The 16,329-nt window shown below is 54.9% G+C and overlaps 1 protein-coding gene across 5 annotated transcripts in view; it reads left to right on the forward strand.

The window, feature by feature from the left end:
* The window catches only part of TLN1 (talin 1), a 168,744-nt gene extending 153,993 nt beyond the window's left edge, over nucleotides 1-14,751 (forward strand). For all 5 annotated transcript variants that reach the window (XM_074995927.1, XM_074995932.1, XM_074995930.1 and 2 more), the window contains 7 exons: nucleotides 3,225-3,330; nucleotides 6,578-6,702; nucleotides 7,088-7,213; nucleotides 9,198-9,260; nucleotides 9,761-9,943; nucleotides 12,381-12,509; nucleotides 13,657-14,751. In XM_074995927.1, the coding sequence (XP_074852028.1) occupies nucleotides 3,225-3,330; nucleotides 6,578-6,702; nucleotides 7,088-7,213; nucleotides 9,198-9,260; nucleotides 9,761-9,943; nucleotides 12,381-12,509; nucleotides 13,657-13,788 (864 nt within the window). In that variant the 3' untranslated portion in view covers nucleotides 13,789-14,751. The remainder of the gene's footprint in view (nucleotides 1-3,224; nucleotides 3,331-6,577; nucleotides 6,703-7,087; nucleotides 7,214-9,197; nucleotides 9,261-9,760; nucleotides 9,944-12,380; nucleotides 12,510-13,656) is intronic.
* The last annotated feature ends 1,578 nt before the right edge of the window (nucleotides 14,752-16,329 follow it).

Consider the following 16,329-nt stretch of genomic DNA (forward strand, 5'->3'; position numbering starts at 1 on the left):
TTTCTTCACACAGCGCACAGTCAACCTGTGGAACTCCTTGCCTGAGGAGGCTGTGAAGGCCAGGACTCTATTAGGGTTTAAAAAAGGGCTTGATAAATTTTTGCAGGTTAGGTCCATAAATGGCTATTAGCCAGGGGTAAAGTACGGTGCCCCTAGCCTTCAGTACAAGGGCAGGAGATGGATGGCAGGAGATAAATCACTTGATCATTGTCTTCTGTTCTCCTTCTCTGGGGCACCTGGCATTGGCCACCGTCGGCAGATGGGATGCTGGGCTGGATGGACCTTTGGTCTGACCCAGTATGGCCATTCTTATGTTCAGCCGGCAGAGACAGCCAGCCCAATCCATGTTGGGGAGAGGAGGCCCTGAGGGGGCCCCCGGAACTGGGGCCTTGCCCCTTCTTTGTGTCTCTTTCTCCCAGCCCAGACTCTCTGCTTCCCAACTCCAGGTTCCAGTTCAAACCCCTCAGGCTCCACCTCCTCCTTTGTCTGCAGTATAAAGCTGTCACCAGGTTATCCTCAGCAGGAGCCCCACACCCTCTAATAGACACACAGGTACACACGTATCCCCCACTCCATCACAACCTGCCGTGGGCGGGCTGGTCAGGGTATCAGACCATGACCTTTTGTACCTGAATTGCTGTCTAACTCCCCAGCCTGTGCAGCAGGGAGTTCCCTTCATGGCCAAGTGCCCGTTGCTGACTCTGCTCTTTGACTCTTTGGATCTGGACTGGGGAACCCACTAGGTGAGATCAGCACCCGTGGCCAGGCTGTGGGATGACCTAAACCTTAATATCAACCTCAGGAGCTCAGAGCAGGCTGCCTGGCCTGCCAGCCATTCTTACCCACTTAAAGGACAAGATGGTGCAGTGCGTGAGGCCAGTGCCGATGTGATGTAATACAGTACCATGCAGGGTCTGGCCAGGCCTTCAGCTCTGTGTCAGGAGGCTGAATCCTGGGAAGCACTTGGGGGTCACCCTAGCTAGGCCCCTGAGACTGAGCTGAGTAAGCGCTGGGATTTTGGGTATGGCATGCTCTCCATCAGGAGCCACCCACCTACCTGGCACCAAGAACAGCTTCGTAGGTGCCTACAGCGGAGTGTTCACGTCTTGCTGCAAACAGATGTGCCAGTCTGGAGGTGGTCAGCCTGATCTTCCCATGTGGGGGACTCCCTGCGTGGCTTTGTTGATGTTCAGGAACAACAGGAAGTGCCATATGTTCTGTTCCCTGCAGCACAGGAACAAAGGTTCCTTGCTGGACACTTACTTTCTCCTGTGCTTGGGGGTACTGCTGTATGACTTCCCACCAGCACCATCGATGTACAAGGTCCTGACCAAGGCGAAGCAAGACAGAGCAGTATCATCCTCATAGCCCTGGCACAACCTCGCCAACTCTGGTTTCACACACTACCCCATCTCACGGCAGTGGTTGGCCACAGCTGCCCCTTTGACCACTTCTGCTGTCCCAGAATGACAGCAGCCTGTTGCATCTGAACCTAGCACTGTCGCTGCTGCGTGGCTGAGCACGGATAAGCAGGCGTGCACTGCCAGAGTCCCGCAGGCTTTGCTGGGCAATGGGAAGCCTTCCACCAGAGCAGCCCACCTGGAAAGTGAAAGCGGTAGTGTGCTGGGTGTCAAATCCGCACATTCAGGCAGAGGAGGCCCCATCTCAGGACACCCTGAACTGTTTGCTGCATCTCAAGCGCCAGGGCCTGTCACTGTCTTCGGTAAAAGTTCACCTGGTGGCTGTTTGTTTTCCATGCTCCCTTTCAAGGCAGGTCGATCTGCCCCATCTTAGCACAGCCTGGTTCTGGGAAGGTCTGGAGTGCCTCTGCCTGCACAGATGGGATGCAGTACCCCTTGGACCCTGACTCTTGTGTCGATACGGCCCACAAGCCGCACTCCCTCTCCTCCTTTCCATCCACGTGCAGCACAACTTTTTGTGGGTGCTGGGGCATGTGCACGGCGGATATGCAACACCAGTGACACGTGCCGTCTAGCTGGGGTTGCTCTGCTCGTCATCCCGGTGGAATTTGAAGCTCCTGAGCTGCCGCACCAATGCCCAGCTTACAGGGAGCACTGCTCTTGAATGCTCCCTTTCAGCCCTTGGCTTAGTGCTCCCTCCTGCTTCTTTCTTGGAGGGTTTCTTTTTTGGTCACTGTAACTTGCCCACAGTAAGTCTGAAATTCGGGCGTGCACCTTCGAGCCACCTTACGTTGTACAAGGACAAGGTCCAGTTACATCTGCCCCCGGCCTTTCTGCCTTTATGTTCTGTTTCATATGGGTCAAGACGTACAGATACCAGTCTTCTGTCCAAAGCCTTATGCAACAGATGAGCAATGGCTTCTACACAGCCTGGAGGAGGCCGTTCCATAAGTCATGCAGCTGTCCATTGCTGTTGTAGACAAGATGAAGGGTTGCTCAGTGTCTGCCCAGAGAATTTCATCTTGGATCACAGCCTGCTTCTGTTGCTGTTATGAACTGGTGAAGCTGCCTCTGCTGATGATGGTGTTGGCTCATTCAGCTAGGGCACAGCCATCACTGGCGGCCTTTGTGACACAGGAGATCTGCCAGGATGCTACCTGGTCCTCAGCCCACATATCTCAGTATCTCATTCCACACTTACCCTTTGGTAGAGCAGTGCACAAGACCGTAACCTCTCAACCTGCATCTGAGGCTCTTGCTTTTGAGACACCTAGCGTGGAGCAGACGTGAACAAGCACCCAGAGAAGAAAACCCATAGCTGCTGTTCTTTGAGATTTGTTGTTCACATCCATTCCATTGCCCACGCACCTGCCCCCCCGCTGGAATTGTTGGCAAGAAGGAGCTGAGAGGGTATAGGGCTGCTGGTGCCTGGTGTGCCGCAGTGTGAGTGTGGTGCCCCAGAGGACACCACAGCTGAACCTACGGATACCACTCTGGCAAAAGTGTCCAACCGCCCCCGTGGGTGTGGCCACGCCTAGAACGGAGGGGGCGTGAACTGCACTTCTCCAGGGTGTGACAGCTCTTACGAAAGGTAGGTAACCGGTTTTCCTGTTCCAGACGGTATTATGCTGGGCACGAGGAGGATGGCCACAACAGACAGGGAGGGTGGGGTTGGCAGAGTCCAAGTTTGTGGAAGGTCCTGGATGGAGTGACCCCAGATATTGCCAGCCCTGTTCCCTGGCGGGGGGTGGTTCTATCTCTCGGGACACAGCCTGCCTTGCTTATGGCTCTCTCCCTTTCCAGATCCTGCAGAAACCGAGTCATGAGCTGAAGCAGCAGCTGGCTGGATATTCCAAACGGGTGGCTGGCTCCGTCACTGAGCTCATTCAGGCTGCAGAGGCCATGAAAGGTAAAGTCCAGCTCCAGACCTCGGGCCTTGCTTTGGTCCCTGATTCCATCTCAGTGGCTGGGCTTTCAGCTTGGGACTAAGTTCCAGTGCTTAGGATAGAGCTGGAAGTCAGGAAGGGGATGAGAAAAAGGCTCCTGTGGCTAAATGACAGAGTGAAAGAGGCAAATAGTGGTAAAAAGACATCCCTTGAAACTTGGAAGTCTAATCCTAGCAAGGACAGTACCATCGCCAGGGCAAGTAGGTGTAGAAGTGCAGAGCAGTTAGGGCACAGAAGAACTAGCTAAGGATGCAGACTAACAGAGAAAAGGTGTTAAGTCCATCAGAAGCAGGAAGCCTGCCAACCATCAGTGGGTCCAGTGGGTAAGCAAGGTGCCAAAGGAGAACATAAGAACAGCCATCTAAAGATCCATCTTGTCTGATATTCTTTCTTGTGACAGTGGCCTATGCCAGATGTTCCAGAGGGAATAAATAGAACAGGGAATCATCAAGTAGTCCATCACGTGTCACCCATTCCTAGCTTGTGACAGAGGCCAGAGACACCGTCCCTGCCGATCCTGGCTAAGAGCCGTTGATGGACCTATTCTCCATAAGTTTATCTACCTCTTTTTAAAATTCTGTTATTGTCTTGGACTTCACAGTATCGTCTGGTGAGGAGTTCCACAGGTTGACTGTGTGTTGTGTGAAGAAATACTTCCTTGTGTTTGTTTTGAACTTGGTGCCTATTAATTTCATTTGTTGTCCTCTAGTTCTTCTGTTATGGGCATGAGTAAATAACTCTTCTTTATTCACTTTCTCCGCACAAGTCGTGCTTTTATAGACTACCACCATATCTCTCCCTTAGTCGTCTCTTTTCCAAGCTGAAAAGTCCCCGTCTTATTAATCTTTTCTCAGAAGGCAGCTGTTCCATACCCCCAATCATTTTTGTTGCCCTTTTCCCAATGTCAAGATATCTTTTCTGAGGTGATGTGATCACATCTGCATGCAGTGCTCAAGATGTAAGTGTACCATAGATTTACATCGGGGTAATAAGATATACTATGTCCTATTCCATATCCTCCTCTTAATGATTCTCAACCTTCCGTTTGCTTTTTTTTGATTATCACTGGGGTAGCCATGTTAGTCTGGATCTGTAACAGCAACAAAGGGTCCTGTGGCACCTTATAGACTAACAGAAAAGTTTTGAGCATGAGCTTTCGTGAGCACAGACTCACTTCATCAGACCTGTTAATCTTCATAATCCCATAATCTTCATCAGAAGATTTCCATGACCAGCATCTGATGAAGTGAGTCTTTGCTCACAAAAGCTCATGCTCAAAACTTTTCTGTTAGTCTATAAGGTGCCACAGGATCCTTTGTTGCTTTTTTTGATTGCCACTGTACCTTGAGTGCATGTTGACAGAGAACTCTCCACAATGACTCTAAGATCTCTCTTGAGAGATAACAGCTAATGTAGCCCCCATCTTTTTACACACGTAGTTGGGATCCTGTTTTTCAGTGTGCGCTGCTTTGCATTTATCAACATTGAATTTCATCTGCCATTTTGTTGCCAGTCACCTAGTTTTAAGATCCTTTTAAAGCTCTTCACAGTCTGCTTGGGACTTGGCTATCTTGAGCAGTTTTGTATCATCTGTAAATTTTGCCACCTCACTGTTCACCCCTTCTCTAGATTATTTGAGAATATGTTGAACGGGATTGGTCCCACAAGTTCTTCTTCGAGTGCTCGCTCACATCGGCTCACGTTAGACCCGTGTGCACGGCTTGCACAACTGTTGGGAAGTTTTACCCCAGCTGTTACACATCTGGTCGGCTGTGGAGCTGTGTAGAGGCACTGGTGTGGAGCCCTATATATGACCCAGCTGACCCTCAGTTTCTTCCTACCACTGGTGCGAGCTGGTGGAGCTGTGCCTGAGTACTTGCTGCAACGCCATATCTCCTTAGCACTCTCTTGTGTAAATAGTTCTTCAGCCTAGCCATTATTTCTAGTTAGTGTTAGGCAGTCAGTGGGTGCAGGAGGGTCTCCCTTCTCCTCCCGTGTGCCCTTCAGCGGGGGTTTGGGGCATGGAAACATCCCATGTCTTTAAGCAGTGCAGCTCCTGTTTGAAGTCCATGTCAGCAAGCGACCCCCACAACTCCTGCCTTCATTGTCTGGGAGAAGCACATCAGACTGACCAGTACTGAATCCGCAGGGGTTTCAGGCCCTAGACTCGCAAGGAGCTTGACTTTTGGTTTCATCCCTGCCTCATGGAGTTGGCACTTCAACCTCCGCGGCAAGGCGCTGCACCCAGTTCTACAGTGCACAGAGCAGCACCTTCCATTCTGGGCCCAGCACCAAAAAAGGACTCATCCTGGCACCTGTCCATGTGCTTTTTGGGGCATTGGCAGTCTCCCAGACTACACATCCACAGCCAAATTCATGAGATGTGGATTGAGATCAAGCGCTGCCTTACCTGGAGCCCCGTCTCCTGTTATGGTTTCCAGAGACTACAGTTTCAACTACAAGCCCAAGGGCCAATACTGGTAACTCCACCTATAAAAATGGTCCAGACATATAGGCAGCATAAACCGAGTCAGCAGCTCACCAGCTTTCATTAGACACCTCACTTGGCTCACTTAGCGCAAGATTTGGGGCAAACCTCAGACAGGGGTTACAATAATGGTTCTCATGTTCATTATAAAGTCCAGTAACATCACAGAAAGTAAATAAGGAAGTGTTGTAACACAGGAACAGGGGGTCACTCAATGGAACTAATAGACAGCAGGTTTAAAACAACCAAAAGGATATACTTCTTCACACAACAGTCAGCCTGTGAAACTCCCTGCCCAAGGACTTCGTGAAGGCCCGGACTAACAGGGTTTGAAAAAGGGCTAGATAAATTCGTGAAGGATGGGACCATCAATGGCCATTAGCCAGGATGGGCAGGGATGGTGTTTGTAGCCTCTGTTTGTCACAGGCTGTGAATGGGTGACAGGGGATGGATCACATGATGATTGCCTGTTCTCTTCATTCCCTCTGGGGCACCTGGCATTGGCCACTGTGTGCAGACAGGACCCTGAACATGGTGAACCTTTGGTCTGAGATAGTGTGGCCATTGTTATGTTCCTGTGATTCTATCTCCAGCTCTGGGAGGGCAAGAGGTTGGAGCAGGGAGGCTGGGAGCCAGGATTCTGGGGTGGGTGCTGTGGGGGTTTGGCTTGTGTTCTCAGGAATGGTTTCTGTGTCCCATGTCGCATTCCTGTCCCACTACAGGGACTGAATGGGTTGACCCAGAGGATCCCACCGTCATTGCTGAAAATGAGCTGCTGGGAGCAGCAGCTGCGATCGAGGCTGCAGCCAAGAAGCTGGAGCAGCTGAAGCCAAGGGCCAAACCCAAGGTACAGCTGTCCTGCCCCTACCTGTGCCTGGCTTGGCAGACCAGGATCCTGTCCCATGGCCTTTGCAGATGCTGCCATGGCCCATGGAGGCTGCCGTACCCTGACCAAGCCAAAAGCTCCATACCTTCACTGTGCTACTCCCTGGCCTGGGAGACCGTTCCCTTCTGCTGCCCCTTCCTTCACCCAGTGCCACAGGGTCCATCCCTGGGCCCCAGCGCTGCATCTTCCTTCCCCCAGTTCCTCTTCTGCCATCCATACTGTGCCCACGTCCACTTTCTGCATCTGTGCACTGCCTGTCCTAGGCCCCTGCAGCTCAGCCCTCCACCTGCCCGCCCTAGCACTCCCTCCTGCTGACCCAGGGCTCGCACCCTGTTTCCATCTGCAGCAGGCGGACGAGAGTCTTAACTTTGAGGAGCAGATCTTGGAGGCTGCGAAATCCATTGCGGCTGCAACCAGTGCCCTGGTGAAGGCGGCCTCGGCGGCCCAGAGGGAGCTGGTGGCTCAAGGAAAGGTAATGCGGCCACGTGGGAATGGGCCAGGAGAGCCAGGCTTGGAGTCCCAAACACCCTCTCCAAGCACAGGCTCGACCTGCTGCTGGGCCGTGAAGGGCCAGTGCCATCCTTGAGTGTGTTAGCAGGGGCAGGGAAGTGAGTTTCCTTCTGCACATTGTGGGACCAGTACTGAGCCTGTGCCCAACTCTGGTGGTCACACTTCACAGAGATGTGACTAAATTGCAGAGGGTTCAGAGAACTACTACAAGAGTGATCAAATGAGAAGAAAGACCAGTCTGTTTAGCTTCTCAGTGAGTTATGGGCTTGTAATACAGGGGGTTTCTGGTCTCTGCTGAGCGAGTCAATTCAGGACAAATTGTGAAAAGACAGGGCTATGTGTACCCCAAGACTGGGGTCCTTCCCTATCAGGCACCAAACTAGTCCCAAAGAGCACAGCTGTTTGCCGCAGTGGTTAACCAGAAGCCACACAAGTCCCCTGAGACACACCAGCTTTCCTGTGCCGCCACCACCAGCAGCACTCCCAACACAGATGGGAGGTTCTGAAAATCAGTCTTGCCAGATCCAAACAGGTTCTTCCAATCCCAAGGGCAAGCCACATTCCCAGGGCAATGTGTGCCTCAGATCTTTCCCCAAAAGCACGGTGGGCCAGGCTGTTAGAATCTAACATGCAGCATTCTTGGTGCAGACTTATAGCAGAAGTGAAATCAACTGCTGTCTGAAAACAAGTCTGTACATGCTCTGTTAGGATGGGTCGGTAGTCCTTTCTAGTTCAGTTCACAGCAGGGATCCTTCAGAGCCAGAATGAAGACGAATGGAGGAAACCCAGTGCCCTCTTTGTACCCTTGCCAACATGGAGGGAATCCCATTGTTTTTTGCTCTGTGAAAGTATGTCCTAAGATGGAGTTTGAAATGTGAGCAAGTCACCTGTCCAGGCGTGACTCAGTCCTGTCTGGGCCGCAGCCATTGCACCTATGCTGCTCTGAACCTACATAGCAGAGCTCATCGGGTGTGGATTGGAACCTCTTAGGGCCCATTGTCGGTGAAATATGGCTAGTCGCTTAACTAGGAGCCCTTTGACAGTGGGCTGGCCAAGCCTCCTGTTGGTATCTCCTGGAAGCGAACAGGAAGGATAAATACAGAGCCAGAACTCAAATCGGACACGTGCACACGAGCAGCACAAGCGGAATCAGTGAATCATCAGCGTCTCACAGGCACCTCGCTTGGCCCGCTTCAGACATGATGTGGTGCAAACACACCACTGATCGCACCAGTGATTTGTATGACATCTCACAACCCAGTAACATCACTGGGTGATTTGCCCACAGTGTGTCAGTACCTCTGGAGGGAATAGATACTGGGGAGCAGAGGACACTGCAGACAAAAGCATAACAAAAGTTAGTGGGTGGAGGGTGAAGCCAGCAATAAGGTGCCAATGTGGGTAGTTACCTTTGGAACAACTTACTCAGGGCTATGGGGATTCTCTATTGCTAGGAGCCTTTGAAATCAAGTTTGGATGTTTTCCTAAAGAATCTGCTGTTGTCCAAATGCTGGCCTTGGCCTTGAAGCAGAAATTAATCTCAGGACCCCGTAAGGCGCTCCTGCTGTGTATGAGTCATACTAGTCTTATGGTCTGTGGTATCTAGACCAGATGAAATGTTTCCAGTGATCCTGTCTGGTTCTGTGGCACTGTCCAGACACTGCACCTTCAGTGGGAGGGGGAAGGCAGCCCTGGAGCGCCCTGCCAGAGAGGTACCCCTGTCTGGGTATTGAATCTCTGGAGAGCAGGATAAGGCCCAGGGCCGTGGGTGGCCCTCACTGACAGGCAGCCATGTGGTACTTGCACATCCAGGTGCTCCCCAGGTCAAGGGCAGAGAAGGGCTGCCTGATCTCTCGCTGCAGCAGCTTTCCGGGCTTTGCACTGTTACCAGGGCAGGCAGGGGCCAGCACAGCAAGGGCTCACTCTCCTTGTCCTCACTCCCCCAGGTGGGTGCAATCCCCGCCAATGCTGTGGACGATGGCCAGTGGTCTCAGGGGCTCATTTCAGCCGTGAGTATCAAAGCTCTTTAGTGTGGGAGTCACTGTCCCTGGACCCTGCCCCAGGCAGGGAAGGTCTGTCGCTGCTGGATGTCCTCTCTCCCTGAGGCTGGGGTCCAGCTCTCCTCCCAGGAGATTCTGCCCCTCACTCTCCTCCCTTCCTCCCATCGGCTGCAGCAGGGCACAGAACTGGTCCTCTGCCTCCCATCTTCCCCACCCTGGGCATTTCTCCTGGGCCCCTCACAGAACCCTGCCCCACAGGACCCTCGCCTTGTACATGCTCATCCCTCCCCCAGATCCTTATCCTGGAACACACTGCCTCCCCCAGGCCTGGCCCCTTCAAGCACTGCCCCTGTGCCCCCAGGGCCTGGCCCCATGCACATGCCCCATCACCCCCCGGGCCTGGCCTTTGCATGTGCAGACCCAGCTTCCCCAGGGCCTGGCACTTGTTTGCACTCACTTTGCTTCCAGGCTCCTCCCCACTCACCCTGCCGTCTCCTTCTCCCTGCCAGGCCCGCATGGTGGCTGCTGCCACCAACAACCTGTGTGAGGCTGCAAATGCTGCGGTGCAGGGCCACGCCAGTGAGGAGAAACTCATCTCCTCAGCTAAGCAGGTGGCCGCCTCCACGGCACAGCTCCTGGTGGCCTGCAAGGTGAAGGCTGACCAGGACTCCGAGGCCATGAAGCGGCTGCAGGTGAGTATCTGAGCCTACTGCCCAGCAAGGCTCCCCTGGATAGGGGTGGGAGACTGGCTCCCTTGGGGACAAACCTTGGGGTGCTCTCCAGAGCTGGGGCTCCATGGAGCTCCCCCCGGTCAGGGTCTGTGCACTGGGGATGGTTGGGGAGGGCGTGGCCTGTGTCCAGGAGCAGGTTGTGAAATATCAGCCCTTCTGTGAGGTAACTGGCCTGGCTGAGTATTTACAAGGGATGGCTCATCCCCAGGGCGCTCAGCCTGAGGCTGCTGCCAGCAACAGAGAACAGCTCCTTCCCTGCGCTCTAGGCAGCCCTGAGCTCCTGCTTTGCAGCATGACCTGCAGAGTTCACAGTGCTGTGGTCAGGGCTCTGCAATGCCCACGTACACCCCCTGTCTAGGGCCCTGGGAGTTAGTGACAACTGGGTGAAGCAGGTACTCCAGCAGGCACAGAACTTCGGGTAGGCGTGCAAAGCCTCAGGCTGGAGCACTGACAGTTAGCAGTAGGTGGAAGGCACAGGCTCTGGCAATTGAAGGGTTAACTGTGTTTTTGGAGGCATGTGTGAGGCTCCTGGCTCTGGCACTTGAGAGGGGAGTTGTTTGAGGACTCTGGCACTCAACAGATGAACGGGGCAAGGCTCCTAGCATTTGGGGGGTTAAGGAAGGGAAGAGGCCTGGGGCTGGTGCTTGAGGAGTTAATGGGGAGGTCAGGCCCTGGTGTAATATAACGGGGGGCATGTGGACACAGCTGAAAAGATCAACCCGTGGTAATGTTGCTTAGGACCGGGCCACTTGCTGCCCAGGCTGGGATTTCCTTCTCACTAAGGCAAATCCAACCACCCACCACAGCACCTCTGCCAGCCCCACTGGCCCGCCAGAAGTTGCACAAGCAAACCCACAGATTCTTCAGCTGCTTTAACTGCCCAGAGCAGCAGCCCTCTTATTCAGAGGGGAGGTTATTAAGCCTATTTCACCAGCTTCACACAGGTTCTTCCAGGCCCCAAAGGGTCCAACCACAGTCCCAGGTCAGTATGTACTTGCATCTTACCCAAAACAGCACACTGGGCAAGCCTTTAGAGTCTAAAGGTTTATTAACAAAGAAAGAAAGAACAAGGTGAGAGAGAGACATTTTTAAAGTGATACATTACATACATCAATTATAGCTATTGATGCAGCCAGCGATGTTCTATGCTGCTTTCTTGAAAGCCTTTGAAAACACAGCCCACTGGGGGAGTGGGGATCCCAGGTCACATAGGCTTAGTTGTTGGAGACAGGAGAACTGGAGCCCTGGAACCAACATGGTCACTGCCAGGGCCATCTTATAGTTCATCATGTGGAAGGAAAAAGTCCTTTTTTCTTTCCGTAGGCCATGGAGCCACCTGACCTGGTGGGCTGTTTGTGGTATTTGGCCATTGTCTGCGTTCCAGATGACAAGTTCCAAATTCCTGAGATGTGTATTTGCCCTCTGAGTCTTTGTTTAGTCCATCATCCTGGCTGGGTGGTGACCACGCCTCCCCGGTGTACCCTTGGCTCTAAAACATGTCGAATACAGCTAGAGAGCCAATATCTGACTTCAGATACAAACAAGGCACACGCATATACAAGTGTCATAAACATATTCAGGGAATTACCAGCTTTCATTAGACACATTGTTTGGCCCACCTGGCACAAGATTTGGTGTCATTACATACAGTGGTAATGGCTTAATACTTATTGTAAAAATCCAGTTAACATCACACACGGTGTTGGTGCTTGAGGAGTTCATGGGAGCGTGAGCACTAGCAGGAGGCAAGGCCAAAGACCTGGGGCATGGGGTGCCTGTCCTCAGGCTCCAAGACCTTCCTGGCAGCACTGTCCCCGGGTGCAATGTCTCTTGTCCTGCCCTGACCCACCCCAACTGGAACTGGCTGAGTCCCCGCTTCAGAGCTGGGCCCAGACAGCTCTGCAGCAAGCATCTGACATGATCACACACAGCATTTCTGTGGCTGCCTGTGCACTGGAGTCCCCTGGAGTCCTGGCGCCTGCGTGACCTGCAGCTTGGGCCCTAGAGCAGAGCTCTCAGGTCACCTCCTTTGCCCTGACACTCTGCTTGGAGGGAGCCTCCAGCCTGGTCTTTCCCCTGCCTCCCTGCAGTCATTACATCCTGCTGGCTGCCCTGTCCTCTTGGCCATCAGCCCAGGCTGCATTGTCCCCCTCACCAGCTGCTGCGTCATGGCCCCTTGCCAGCCCATCCCAGCCCAGAGTTTCTTGCTGGAACCCTCTAAGTCCCCTTGCTTCCTGTACAGGGCCATAGCCTTGGGGGAAGGCACAGAGCCTGTGCGGCCATGCTTGGGTGGCAGCTGCCCACATGCAGGTCACAGAACCATGTCCCTGGTTGAGCCTGTGCCAGGTACAGCACAGCCTGGGACTCAGTGGACTGCTGTCCCTTTCTCGCACTCCAGGCCGCTGGCAATGCTGTGAAGAGGGCCTCAGACAATCTGGTGAAGGCAGCCCAGAAAGCAGCTGCCTTCCAGGACCATGAGAACGAGACAGTGGTGGTGAAGGAGAAGATGGTCGGGGGAATTGCGCAGGTGAGAAGCAGGAGGGCATGCCCAGAGTCTGGGAGAGCTTCCAGCAGTTCTGAGAAGGAAAAGTGCCCCTTCCTCCCAGGGGCCGTTACTTCAAACCTAACAAAACCCTGCCTCATCCCGGAGCTGTGTGTCTGCACCAGGGAATACGCGTCCCTCGCGCACAGGGCCAAAAGCTGTCCCACCCACAGCCTTCTCCTGGGAAGACCTCTCCACTGGACAAGCTGCTGCCTGCTCCCACAGGGTGCACTGAGAATGAGGCTGGGCTGAGACGTGGCATTGAACGTTCACGCAGTGATGGCCAGTTGCCACCCAGGTGTCCTGTTCTGCCTGTGGCAGCAGCAGACGCTTCAGAGGAGGGTGCTGGAGCCTGCTGTAGGGCAGTTGGGCCCACCTCCACTTCCTCCTGGGCTCCGGCCATTTGGCTCCAGCCTTGAGCACAGGGGGCCGTCTGTGTGCCAGTATGACTGTTAACAGCAGGGCATTCTTGGCCAGCACATAACCAGGCCAGGTCTTGCGGGAGAGACCCTGGCCAGGAGGGGGCTCTGCAGGAGAACCTTTTCTAAGCTTCTACAGGTGCCCAGGACATGGAATGTGTTTGCCCCAGGGGCATCTCCAGCCACGTGGTGCAGGTGTGGGGAGTGAGAGGTTCAACATAAGCTGGCAGCACCATGTCGCTCTGGATCTGGCACTAGGGGCATGGGAAAGGAATAAGACCCAGCCCCCTGCCCTCTACTCAAGTTGACTCACCACAAGCCAATATTCACACTCCTCTAGCTTGGCCAATTCAGGCTCTGTCCAGCGCTCAGAAGGCCCCATGGCACATGGGCAGGGCAGGCTTCAGCCAGGGCTTGCAGGGCACATGGGTTTAAATATGAGTTTAAGTTGCAGCAAGGGAGATTTAGGTTGGACATCAGGAAAAATTTGGGTGGTTAAACACCAGACTAAATTGCTGAGGGAGGTTGTGGAAGCTCCATCGCTGGAGATATTTAAGAGCAGGTTAGACAAACCCCCGTCAGGTGTGATCTAGATGGTGCTCAGCCAAGCCATGAGGGCAGGGGACTGGACTCGATTACCTCGAGGTCCCTTCCAGTCCTAGGATGCTAGGATTGTACGGGCAGGGCAGGCTCACGGCGTCTCTCCCTGGCAGATCATTGCAGCTCAGGAGGAGATGCTGCGGAAGGAGCGGGAGTTGGAGGAGGCCCGGAAGAAGCTGGCCATGATCCGGCAGCAACAGTACAAGTTCCTGCCCTCTGAGCTGCGGGACGAGGGGCAGAACTGAGGGGAACCTGGCCATGCGCTGAGCCTGCCCACCCCACTCACTGCAGAGACTGCTGCCGCTACCTCCTGTTTAACACAGGCCTGTCCCCAGCAGGGATCGCCTGGATGAACCAGGATCACCAGCTGCCAGGGTGCTGGGAACTGACACTGCCCACTGCTGCCGTGCGAGCTGCGGGCACACGCTTCTCTGCTCTGTTTGGAGCAAGGCTAGTGCCTGGTGCACCACGAGCACAAGGAGGCAGGAGCGCTGCCAGCCTGAGCTGGGGCTCACCCCTGCCACTACCCCCCTTGCTAGCCCCTGTCCCTTGCCACACATGCCGCTTTCAGGCATTTGCCTTTGTGCCTTGGTGGGTTTGCGTCTCCAGGTATCAGCCGTGGAGACTTTGGTTCCCACCTTGCTCTGCCCTGGGGCCAGTCGTGCAATGGGGCAGGGGAGAGACAGAAACTGTTCCCCTGGTGGCCCTTGCACAAACCCACCCCTCACCTTTGCTGCCTTATTGCTGGCTGCCCCTTCCCTGTCGCCCAGTGCCTCTGCTCCAGGGTGCGAGGGGTTAATCTCTGGGTTTTTCCCCTGCCGCCCTGGTCCTGTGCTTACAGAGCCCTGCCTGCCCCGGAGCATCTCCCCAGCCAGCACCCCCTGCTGCTCCTTGTTCCCAAGTGCCTGCACCTGAGATCACCAGTATTTTTGTAGTTTGTTGAACTTCTGAAGTCTTGTGTCTGTAAATCTCAAAGCTCATTTACTTGCCCGCTCCCCCAGCCACTAATCCCCCTCCCCCAGCACCTCCATCCCTGGATCCTTCCGCTTGGGGATCCTGAATCTCCCGCCCTGCCCTGCACTCGCTGAGGCTTCTCTGAGGTTCCACTGTTCAACATGAATGGAAAGTGGCTGCCAGGCTGCTTCCAGGGTGGGGAGCACGACGTTTCCTGCAAAGGATTCTTCATCAATAAACCAGCTTACCTGCTTCTTTGGTCTGCATCTGTGGTCACAGCTCAGCTGAGTCCACTCCCCACTGCCCCCAGGAGCCACTGTCTCCCAGTCGCTCCTCTCTGCTGGGAGCTGAGTGGGGCTCCTCCCCTGTGACACCCAGGCACCCCCCCGGCCACTCCTCTCTGCTGGGAGCTGAGTGGGGCTCCTCCCCTGTGACACCCAGGCACCCCCCCGGCCACTCCTCTCTGCTGGGAGCTGAGTGGGGGCTCCTCCCCTGTGACACCCAGGCACCCCCCGACCACTCCTCTCTGCTGGGAGCTGAGTGGGGCTCCTCCCCTGTGACACCCAGGCACCCCCCGGCCGCTCCTCTGTGCTGGGAGCTGAGTGGGGGTTCCTCCTCTGTGACACCCAGGCCCCCCCCCCCCCCCCGGCCGCTTCTCTCTGCTGGGAGCTCCCTCCCCCTGCCATGACACTGCAGGGGCCTCTCCCAGACACTCCTCTGTGCTGTGGGAGGGGGATATGGCTGCACACTTCCTCCCCTTCACACCACAGGGCCTGTCTTGGACACCCCTCTCTGTGGCTGGGCAGGCTGCAGACTCCCTCACCCGTGACACCCCAAGGCCTCTGCTGGACACCTCTTTCTTCTGGGGGTTTCCTCTGCTCCCCCACGGCTTTTAAAACCAAAACATGGAGGAAGCAGAATTTCAAACCCTTTGCTCAACCTGTCCCCCTATAACCTTCCCCTGTGAAAAGCTGAGTGGGGCCAGCCGAGGCAGGAGCCTGTGGATGATCAGCTGGGACTGGGAAGGGAGGAAGCCAGGACAGGACTGAGAGTCAGCAGGCCCCTCCCCGCTCCAGTCACCTAGAAGTGAGGGTGGAAGGCATCATTTGAGGCACGGAGGCCACAGAACTGGAGAGCTGCAGCTGGGAAGAGCTGGGAGCAAATGGAGCTCCTGCCTGCCTGAGGAAAATAATCCCTCCCCAGCTCCTCAGGCAACAGGGGTGTTGCAGGGCTGGGGTGCAGTAGGCAGCGGTGTGGTGAGGTGGGTTGAGGCCCCCAGGCACGGAAGGAATGACATTGCTGCAGCTGGGCAGTGTCTGGGGTGGGGGGGACTGGGATTGGTCCTCCAAGCATCCCCACTGTGTGGCTTTCCCAGGAATGTGAGCAGGTGTCCATGGGAGGGAGGGGGCTGCACCTTCAGCCAAGGCAGCCAGGTCTGGATGCTGCTAGGACAAGTAGCAGCTGTTGCTGTGAACAGACTGGGGAGTAAAGTTTCTGCCCTGACTTCTGCATGGCCACAGGAAGACAAACCTGGTCTCTGCACCAGCACCTCAGAGCAACCTGCCTGCCTGTGGGGCTGGTGGGAGGGTCTCCTGGCACCAGCCCACTACTCATTCTTACCCCATGGCAGCTGGGACCTGCCACCATTTGGCAGCCACCTCTCCCCTCTGGGTTCATGGACTGTGGGGAGAGCAATGAGGCCAAAGCCCCTGGCTCCCAGGGCAGGACTGCTGCTTTCATCTCTCTCTCTCTCTCCCCTCTGCTCAGCAGTACTGCCTGTCAAAGTAACAGGCTCTAGCTGACAAGGAGCCCTGTCTGCGCCCCGCACTTCT

Source organism: Carettochelys insculpta, chromosome 5 (assembly GCF_033958435.1).
Source record: "Carettochelys insculpta isolate YL-2023 chromosome 5, ASM3395843v1, whole genome shotgun sequence".
NCBI lineage: Eukaryota > Metazoa > Chordata > Testudines > Carettochelyidae > Carettochelys > Carettochelys insculpta.